The following is a 10,000-nucleotide window of genomic DNA, read 5'->3' as shown; positions in this document are numbered from 1 at the left end:
GTTCTAATAAAGTAACTAATTAATTGTGACCATCATAGAGTTCTTGGAATAATATGTACAGATAAAATCGATGATCATTTCCTGTTCCAGCAGTACGAGTTGGTTAGGGGTGTTGCCAATGAGAAATAGATAACTGTACACCAATAACAGTATGTTCAAAATTTAGTAATTATTAGTTAACTATTAATTATTATTAGTTATTAATTGTTATATGCCGTGCTTATAAAATTTCTCCTCCATAACGTCGCGTATATTGATAGATTGCTTCCATATATGTCAGATTGTGATTATCTCTATCGTTATTGCACACATCTGTTTATATTTATGTGTATTTAATTGTTGTCATCAAATGATATTCAATAAACATGCAGCAATTAATCTGTAATAGCCCAAACACCTGACTACAAACAGCACCATTGGTGATTTCTTAGATTGTTTAATTAACTGTTTATTTAGATAATTATAATTACGAACAATAAGTAGGAACGTAAACTTAGGCAGTAATTAACCTAGTACGCTTATTTGCATTGTGGTACCGGTATTTGAGCATTCCATCATTTGCCAACAACCCGCATCCATGGTGCCATTTCGCTGTGATACGCGAACATGTACCTCTGCTGTTGTTGTTGTTGTTGTTGCTGCTGCTGCTGCTGCTGCTCCTTGTATATTGTATCTTGTATATTGGCTTCCTCTCTTGTATTTTACAAGGCACTCGATTCAACGAGGTGCGGAGATTATCTAGAGAAAAAGGAGATTAATGCCGCCGCTAATTCTCTAAATATTAGTGTTTCGAACCACCAGAATTTTCCGCACATAACCTAACGCTGGTTTCAATAACCCGTGGTTGTCCCCTCTCCAGCCTTCTATTTTTTCTCCATTCTTATATTTATTATAGCTATCACATTTATATAAATGTTCCAAGTTCTCTTTCATATTCTTATTACATCTATTACACCTGTCGTCACTAAAGTTATTTCTAAAGTAACCTTTGAGATCAATCATGCAAGTTTTACATTTAAATGCAAAACACGAGTCGGCAAATTATAGTTCTTTCATATTCCTTCAATCCGTATATTTCAATGTTTATCATCTTCATTTTTGTTCTATCTCTAGTTTTCCATTAGTCTCCTATAATTACTCTTTTTAAGATGGCATCTTTGACTTGTTTTTCCAGGCTCTTTTTGGTTTTAATCCTATGGCTGTAAATGATATTTCCAGTTTGTATTCCTTTAGGATTATTAAAATTTCATTTACCCAATTTTTTCTTTCCTCTTTGATCTGCTGTATAAATACTCTCTTTATTAATCTATTGTTATCTAGCTTAACTATGTATTGTAGTAGCATGAGTTTTTTGTATCTTATTTTATCTGTTATTGGTAAAATTCCTAACTCTGTCCTTAGAGCTTCCAGTTGTGTTTTACTATGAGCTTTTATTATTTTGCGCAGGCACTCATATTGGAAATTCTCCAACATTTTTACTTCTTCCTTAGTTAAGTTAGTCCATGTTTCACTGTTATTTAGGAAGGAAGGTAAAACTGTGCATTCGTATAATTTCACTCTTGCTTCCATTGTGTGATTACCATAATTTTGCTTTTCTACCAATCATAATATTTCCCTCATCATGAACCTACATTTTTCAGTTCGGACTTTTATCATGTCCTTATAACCTCCTATATCATTAATTAAATCCCCTAGGTATGAATATTTGGTGCATTTTTTTATTACTTGGTTGCCTATAAAGTCTATATCCTGCTGCTGCTGCTGCTGCTGGGGTTGTTGCTGTGGCTGTTGTTGTTAATTGTTGTTGTTGTTGTTGTTGTTGTTGTTGCTGCTGCTGTTGTTTTTGTTGTCGTCGTCGTTGTTGTTGTTGTTGTCGTCGTCGTCGTTGTTGTTGTTGTTGTTGTCGTTGCTCCTGCATGCTTTGACTTTTTCTTGTTCTTGTTCTTCCTCTTTTTTTTTTCTTCTTCTTGTTCTGATTCTTCCAAATATGTACAGCGACGTCTTTATAATATTACCAGAAGTACTTCTGATATTATCAGGAGTCTATCAATATTCTATTGATAGACTCCTGATATTATGTAGTCCCGTATCAACGTCATCGCAACATCTATAGCTGTAGACTAATGTGGGGGCGTGTGTGTGTGTAGCTCTAGTAACTATTAGGGTCCGCGCAGCCTGCGGCAACTGTACGCGGGCTATAGTTACTAGAGCTAGTGTGTGTGCGTACGCGCGTGATAGTACCATAGTACGCGCTCAAATTTCCTGTTTACGATACCAGTAGATGGCGCCAGCCACGGGCCGAGGCGAAACAGAGAGTCTGTTCGGTTTATTTTGATTTTTACTGTGTTGTCATCGCATCATCGATATTAGGGTTGTTTAGGTGTGTGTACGGTACTTTTAAGTATAAACACGTAGATTGTTGGTTATTGATAATTACGCTGAATAGCTGCTTATGTGGTTTAATACGAACATTGAGTAAAAATAGACTACGCTCGAAGAGTCGTAGCCCCGATTCATTCTCTACGTTTGCGTGGCAGCCAGACAGGGTTAGTAGATTTCTCGTTGCACGCGCCATGTTGGCTGCTGGAATGGGGGTATCGACCATCAGATGATCAGTGGCAGTTCACACTGAAAAGACAATATTAGAATTACGTGTTTGTAAAAGAATAATTGTGCAGTAAACCTGGTAGTGAAGAGGAGAGTATTTTCCAGATTTCTCCATATCTTAAGTTATATGGGTATGTAGCTTGTAGGTGTGTTTTGTTTGGCTTGATTTATCACGATCTGGATGAGTAGACTGACTAGTGACACTGACACAGTGACAGTGTGTGTGTGTGTGTGCGTGCGTGCGTGCGTGCGTGCGTACGTCTGTGTTACTTAGGCTGATAGGGTCTATGTCCCCCAGGGTACTGCCGGAACGTACCCTGGGTATGGTCCGGTATACCGGAACGTACCCTGGTACTAAATACTACAATCTAATATGCCGGACCGTACCTCGCCTACTCCACTAACGAGTCTAGGGAGTCGCCTACGCCTACTCCCTAACCCTAACCCTAACCATATCAGCTAGATAGTTACCAGGGTACGTTCCAGTATGCCGGACCCTACCCAGGTTACGTTCCGGCAGTACCCTGGGGGACATAGACCCTATGAGCGTTAATTAGCCTTAGGGCTTGTTTGTTTTGGTCGACCACTGATCCGAATTACACATTGCTGGACGTGCTGGCGAGGTAGATTTAATTTCCTACAAAGTGGCAGGGCTTTAAAGTGGATAAACCTCAAAACAAAAAACTTACATACACCTTCTGTGAGCATACTTGCAGTAAGCAAACATCAAGAAATGGTCTTATTGAGCCAGAAATGGGCTCCGGTCGCGAGGATTTTAAAAACCGTGTCCGACAGAGTTTCGGCGTATAGATACACGTAAATTATGTTGAGCGAAGGGGCTACGCTAGAACAAATAGTTCCTGAAAAAAAAACACTATGTTTGATTGTTAATTGCATAAGTAATGTGGATAAGATATGATTTAAACAAATTTCACAATTTTTGTACTGAACAAAATTAAATATAGAATAATGTATTATAACTTGTTTTATCATAGAAAACAAGTGTTCACAATCGCTCCGCTGTGTCCCGGATGTGTAAACGTTACTGTGGCGCTACTTTCGTAAGACAAATACTTTCGTTTAGATTTTGTGAAGAAATGTTATGAAAGTAGCAATACAAATGAGTTGTGAATTTTCGCAACATAGACGAGCTCACAGTAGGTATATCTATGCATTTTGCTGCGAGAAAATGTCGTTTTAATGTTAGAGTAATGTAGTGGGGTAAAAATGGAGCAACTTAGTCAGTTTGTGTGACCTTGCCAACCTTAGCTTGATGAATCATCAGTAGCTCATAATGACATGGCATCCAATGGCGATGGAGGCACTTTTTACTTTGTTTTGGCAAGAACAGATTACATGAATCCATCCAAGCAAAATGTTATACAGGACAACAGCAGGTGTTTGTAAATGTACTTGGACCTCACACTTAGAAAAAAATCTTTTCGTAATGCAATACATCTAGGTTTCATGTCATTTTCCTCAACATACTAGCAGGAGTTAATAATGACAAAGGAGTAAGACACCTCTTTGGTACTGATTTCACTACATTTTCGATGTGAATAAAAATACAAATGTATACAAACATGAGCTTCTTTTGTTCACTGGTCCTTATTATATCTTCCGGTAGTATTACAAACCGCGTAGCTTCCTTAGTTTTTGACATAAATCGTACTTTTGCACGACATGGTTTTCACGTAATTTACCACCCTGCGGCGATGCCAAGCTGTAAATTCGTGCACACAGCTACTTGAAGGAGGCGCACCAGGGCTTTTCGGCCGTAGCCTAGTTGAGTGCAGAAAATGTGCCTAGAAATTAAGTTACGTTGCACCCATGCTGGGTTTAAAAATTAAAACTATTTTACATTTCAACTATAGTTAGAATGCCTTGTTTTTATGGTTGAATCTCGCAGTTTTTTTAAATAAACGCTGTGCTGGTAAAATATCTGAACTACTTCGCCCGCGGAGGAATGATGTGTATGAATCGTTATGAGTAAACTGACGCTCCAGCCGATTGTAGCTTTTCGCACATGTGTTTTGCATAGCAACCGTTAGCTCTAGTAACTATAGCCCGCGTACAGTTTCCGCTGGCGCTGCCTGAGACGATCCCTTTCGTGCCTCCTTCAAGTAGCTGTGTCAGCCGGTGTGTGCGAATTTACAGCTTGGCATTGCCACAGGGTGGTAAATTACGTGAAAACCATGTCATGCAAAAGTACGATTTATGTCAAAACTAAGGAAACTACGCGGTTTGTAATACTACCGGAAGATAGAATAAGGACCAGTGAACAAAAGAAGCTCATGTTTGTATACATTTGTATTTATATTCACATCGAACTCGTACGCCAAAAATGTAGTGAAATCGGTACCAAAGAGGTGTCTTACTCCTTTGTCATTTAACTCCTGATACTAGATAAATGACACTGTTTGTCCATATTTGTATGAAATGTGTATAGTTGTTGTTTGTATGTACATACCTTACAGTATGCACGTTGGTTTTATGCTACCATGTATGTAGTATGAAGCAATGCCCTTTCTGGGTATTTACTATTTTATACTTTAAATGGACACTTGAACCAGTAAGGTTGTTTTTTTAAGCTACCAATAAAAAACTATAGCCAATACCCACCTTATTATATGATCTAAAATGTCATGGTTTTGACGGGGTTGTCCATGTAACAAATGTATATGCAGTACTTAGATTGAAAGATTAGGTTACAGAATTGGTTATTATTTGCATGGAACTGCAGTAAGTGGCTCTTTATTCAATTACAAGTAAGTATTTATACAGTTTAAAATCGGTCATTGATATTATTCACCAGTTAATGTAGTAAAATTGACACTGTTGTTAATTTATGACAATTTCTAAGAGTGGCAAGAACTAGCAATAGCCCTGTCAAGTATTAGATCCTCATACATATTTAATAATAGTTGAGAATAAAATGTTTATGTTAATTTGCATTATTAGCTTTCACGTATGTACAGTTCAAACATGGTTGGAATAATACTGCAGACTGTGGCTCCATCTGTGGTGGGTATTACCAGTATTAAACATATTACTATATAACAGTCTAGATATAAATGAATTACTGGTTCAAGCCCTGAATTTGTGAAACTAAAAAGGAACTAAAGCTTTTTACAATGTGTTTATGTTTTAGGCATGCGTATATCTAAAGGCAAAACTACACGAACCAGACGAACCACCTGATATAAAATATAACCAGTATCCGGAGTAGTTCTGACAATGACTCCATCTAGTGAGACGTTAATGTACTACAGGTGCACTTCATGTTGTGAATGCTTTTTCTCACGGTTGGAGTTCTTCAATCATGCCGAGAGAGTTCACTGTAAAGTACTGGTGTGTCAAGGTCATGACCCCGAGGAGAACACTGAGACTTCTGTGATTGATGGTGTATCTACTGAAACACAGACAGTTCTACCAAAAGCAGAAGCTAATTTTGCGGAGCGAACGAACATCAGCTATAAAGCTTCAGCATTGTTACGTAATAGTTTAGCAGAGAGAAGTTGTCCTGCAGGAGGCAGCAAAGAAGGAAGAGCAGGAGGAGTAGGAGGAGAAGAAGATTCACCCGCCACTATTAAACTTGAAGTAACTGACGATCACTTGTATAATGCAAGTGTGGGAGAGATGGATAGCAGTGCAGCGACGACAGATGTGAACTCTCAGTGCAATAACCTTGTCAGCAGGTCTTGTCGCGTTCTTAGTGACAGTTATAACATGGGGGACACTGCTTCATGTAATCCTTCATTTAATTCAGCAGCTACTCGTTTATTAGCAAGTGTCAACAGCACTGCAGGAGAACTGACAACTACAACTACAACTACACGTGTTCTTGCTTCAAATTCTTTCCTAGATCCAGCACAACACGGTTATCATTTAGCGACTAGTAGATATTCTTCTCCAAGAAACAATGGAGCGAATGCTGTACTACCTCGCCATATTCTCCCAAAGAATGCAGCATGCCTAGGCTCACAGATCAAACCAGGTTCATCAAGGGAATTAGGAGTCGGCTCATCTGATCTCGGAAGAAGCAATGCTTTTATCAAGTCTAGTGCTATGGGTGGATTTGAAATGTTGAACCAATCTAAAGTCTCCAGACTTGTCAAGACAGGAGTATTCAAATGCTCTATATGTCAGAAAGTTTTTAAGCGCAAGGAGTGCCTAGTGTTGCACCTGCGAGTGCACACGGGAGAGAAGCCGCACAAATGTTCACTATGCCTTTCGGCATTTCCGCAGCACTCGGGGCTGATGGCACACATGAGAACTCACACAGGAGAGCGGCCGTATGTGTGCTCAGTGTGCGGTACCACTTTCAACCAGTCTAGCAATCTAAGAAGACACGAACGATGTAAACACGAGAAGTTTATGCTACAGCAAGCGTGAGGACATTACAAGATGGCATTCTGTAGCTCACGTGTAGGTGTATTGGGAGAAGATGGGATGCTACAAATGACAGCCTGTGGCACAGTGCATTTGTGACATGCACATGCATTGTAGATTCTATACTAAGCTACTAGATTTGTGTTGAATTTTGTAAATCCTATTCTGCAGTGACCCTTTAGATTAGTCGTAATGAGAAATATGCTGCATCTCTTTGACCCTTTATTTAACCGTTTTTTGTGGAAACTATTAAAAAATGTTGCTTTGTTAAAATACTGTGATTAGTTGTCATGTTTTGACTAAATTGTGAAATGTGACGTGGGCAAGTGTGTAAGATGTACCCTTTGTCTTGAAACAACCATTATATTATTAGATATCAAACCTTACAAACATTTATATTTTACTTTAGCTTTCAGGTATAGAATTTATTAATAGTTGTTTTTCACAAAAAACTATATTATTATACACTGTTTAAATTTTCAACAATATACACTGTATACTGATAGCATATTATATTGTATATGTGGTTAATGTACTTCAGTGATATCACTATTACTCGGGTTTGTTTCATTTTAACAAGAGCTTGCTGTGTTTCTGTTGTAGGGTCATATACTCGAGGCAGGCTCATGGACCCATCGACTGATCAGTGATAGTACTAGCATTGATTATCATATGGATTGTATCCTGCAATCTCATTGTTTATATACTGCCACCAAATTGGCTTTATAAGTATATAATGGCTCCATCTAGTGATGTGGTGATGTACTATAGGTGCACTTCATGTTGCGAATGCTTTTTCGATCGATCAGCATTTCTCAATCATGCCGAGAGAGTTCACTGTAAAGTACTGGTGTGTCAAGGACATGACCCGGAAGAGAACACAGAAACTGACATTGTTAGCAACGTAGCTACAGACTTCAATTCATTACCTAAAGCAGAAGCTCATGTCGTGGAAAGAGTTGACATCGACTATAAAGCGGCAACATTGTTACATCATCCCACAGTTGAGAACACGTGTTCTACTGAAGAAGGAGAAGTTCCACCTGTCGCAGTGAAACTTGAAGTGATTGATGATCACTCTGATAGTGAGAGTGCAGCCGGTCAAACTACAGGTGCGAACTATGATGCGACCTTGACTGCATGCTATGAGGAAAGTGAATATCAAATGCAGACCCAAGACACTGAAGACGTACTTAACCCAGTAGTGGATGGTGCATATTATAATCCATTATCAACGTACATGACAACAGAGGATGTGCTAAATTTAGTTAATAACGAGATGCCGTATACGTGTTCGGCTAGTCGTGTGAATGACAACTTAAGCAGGGAGGCGCATGAAGTGGACCATTCTGCTAGGGGTCCCCAGCGGACCCCCAGAAAAAAATTCCCGTCTTGTGCTCCTGCCACTAACAAACAGATTGGCGCTAAACACACAAATCTGCACGCAATGACCAGTGAATCTGGGAGCAACAGTAATCGTTATTCTGACTGGAATACAAGTAATAGGCTTGGTCAGTCTTTACCTGGCAAACACAGACTGATGGGGCAACAGAGAGCAACTGTAAAATCACCCAGTAAAGCTGCAGTAAAGGATAGCGTTGTGTGCCCAATTTGCCAGAAGAGTCTCAAACACAAATCGTATCTTCAGAAACACTTGAGGATTCACACAGGAGAGAAACCGTTCAAATGCGCAATGTGCCCCTCAGCGTTCCGTGAGTACGGAAGCTTGATAAGTCATCAGCGAACTCACACCGGAGAGAAACCATACAAGTGTACCGTGTGCTCCGCAGCATTTACACACTGCTCGGGACTAGCTTTCCACAGGAAAATTCATACGGGAGAGAAACCATACGTGTGTAAATGTGGTTCCGCGTTTAACCATCCGAGCAATTATCGAAGGCATCAGCTCACTGCCTGCAAAATTAGAAATCGCCGGTAAAAGGAAACCAAAAAATAATGCTTGACATACCTGCAAGACTTTACTTGTTTGAGTGTATAGCAGGTAGAGAAATGTGCATAGTAAAACCAGAGGGATGTTATCAACATGCTCGTTGATGTATAGTTTTAGATAAAGAATATTATGAGTATCACTATCATTTGATGCAATGAAATATGTGGTTAGTGATATAGTGAAAGTGTAATGAGTTAGTAAAATAATTTTATGTATAAAGCCAAACTGCATATTATTTATTGATTATAGAATTTGCAGTTAACTGTTAGCCTGCATGTAAGAGCTATGCCATTGGTTGTAAATCATACATTTGTGTACAATATTAAGTCTGCAGTCTGAAATGTCTTTCTTGCATTTCTTCTTATGCGTGTTTGCTAGTGTGTGCATCGATGTTCATGCGTAATACCTATCCATCATAGGTGACTTACCAAAATCACCAGTTTAGTGGTAGAATGCAACATTGACTTTCGCAACAAACATCCCAACTTTCCCGTATATTGAATATTCATCAGAGTCTGCTTTTCTTTACATTTTCCAAGCATCCTATAGTTCTCGTTTATATAGCACCTCTCAGTCACGACCCTTTGTGCTTTAACTATTGCACCAAAAATTTACCAGTTGGGTTAGTAACTTAGCTAGTAAATGCTGTCACTTCAAGACGTGATGTGTTCCCGATCAGGCCTTTTTGTCATGTAGTACATGTACTTGTATTTATGTTGTAGGATCATATTTGCCAAAAACAGACTAGAAGCGTCATGGATCCCTGTTAGCAAAGCCTGCAGCTGAGCTTGAGTAGTGTTGTGGAAGTTACACTTGCTACTTATTACCCGAATGCGTAATGGCTCCATCTAGTGAGACGTTAATGTACTACAGGTGCACTTCATGTTGTGAATGCTTTTTCTCACGGTTGGAGTTCTTCAATCATGCCGAGAGAGTCCACTGTAAAGTACTGGTGTGTCAAGGTCATGACCCGGAAGAGAACACTGAAACTGACATTGTCAATAACATGGATACAGACTTCCAGACGGCACCTAAAGCAGAAGATCGTGT

At 39.1% G+C, this 10,000-nt stretch overlaps 1 protein-coding gene across 12 annotated transcripts in view; it reads left to right on the top strand.

Annotated features, from left to right (window-relative positions):
* The first annotated feature begins 2,293 nt into the window (after nucleotides 1–2,293).
* Nucleotides 2,294–10,000, top strand: part of LOC106811470 (zinc finger protein 681-like) — a 25,651-nt gene continuing 17,944 nt past the window's right edge. The window contains exons 1-3 of one of the 12 annotated variants that reach the window (XM_014815102.1): nucleotides 2,312–2,546; nucleotides 5,759–7,035; nucleotides 7,603–7,695. In XM_014815102.1, the coding sequence (XP_014670588.1) occupies nucleotides 5,845–7,002 (1,158 nt within the window). In that variant the 5' untranslated portion in view covers nucleotides 2,312–2,546; nucleotides 5,759–5,844 and the 3' untranslated portion in view covers nucleotides 7,003–7,035; nucleotides 7,603–7,695. Of the gene's footprint in view, nucleotides 2,547–2,611; nucleotides 2,739–5,758; nucleotides 9,994–10,000 lie in introns of those variants that run through there. The other 11 variants (XM_014815096.1, XM_014815098.1, XM_014815099.1 and 8 more) reach the window with 11 other exon arrangements.

The sequence above is a fragment of the Priapulus caudatus genome, unplaced genomic scaffold (assembly GCF_000485595.1).
Source record: "Priapulus caudatus unplaced genomic scaffold, Priapulus_caudatus-5.0.1 Scaffold542, whole genome shotgun sequence".
NCBI lineage: Eukaryota > Metazoa > Priapulida > Priapulimorpha > Priapulimorphida > Priapulidae > Priapulus > Priapulus caudatus.
This window is presented reverse-complemented; position numbering and strand designations above follow the sequence as displayed.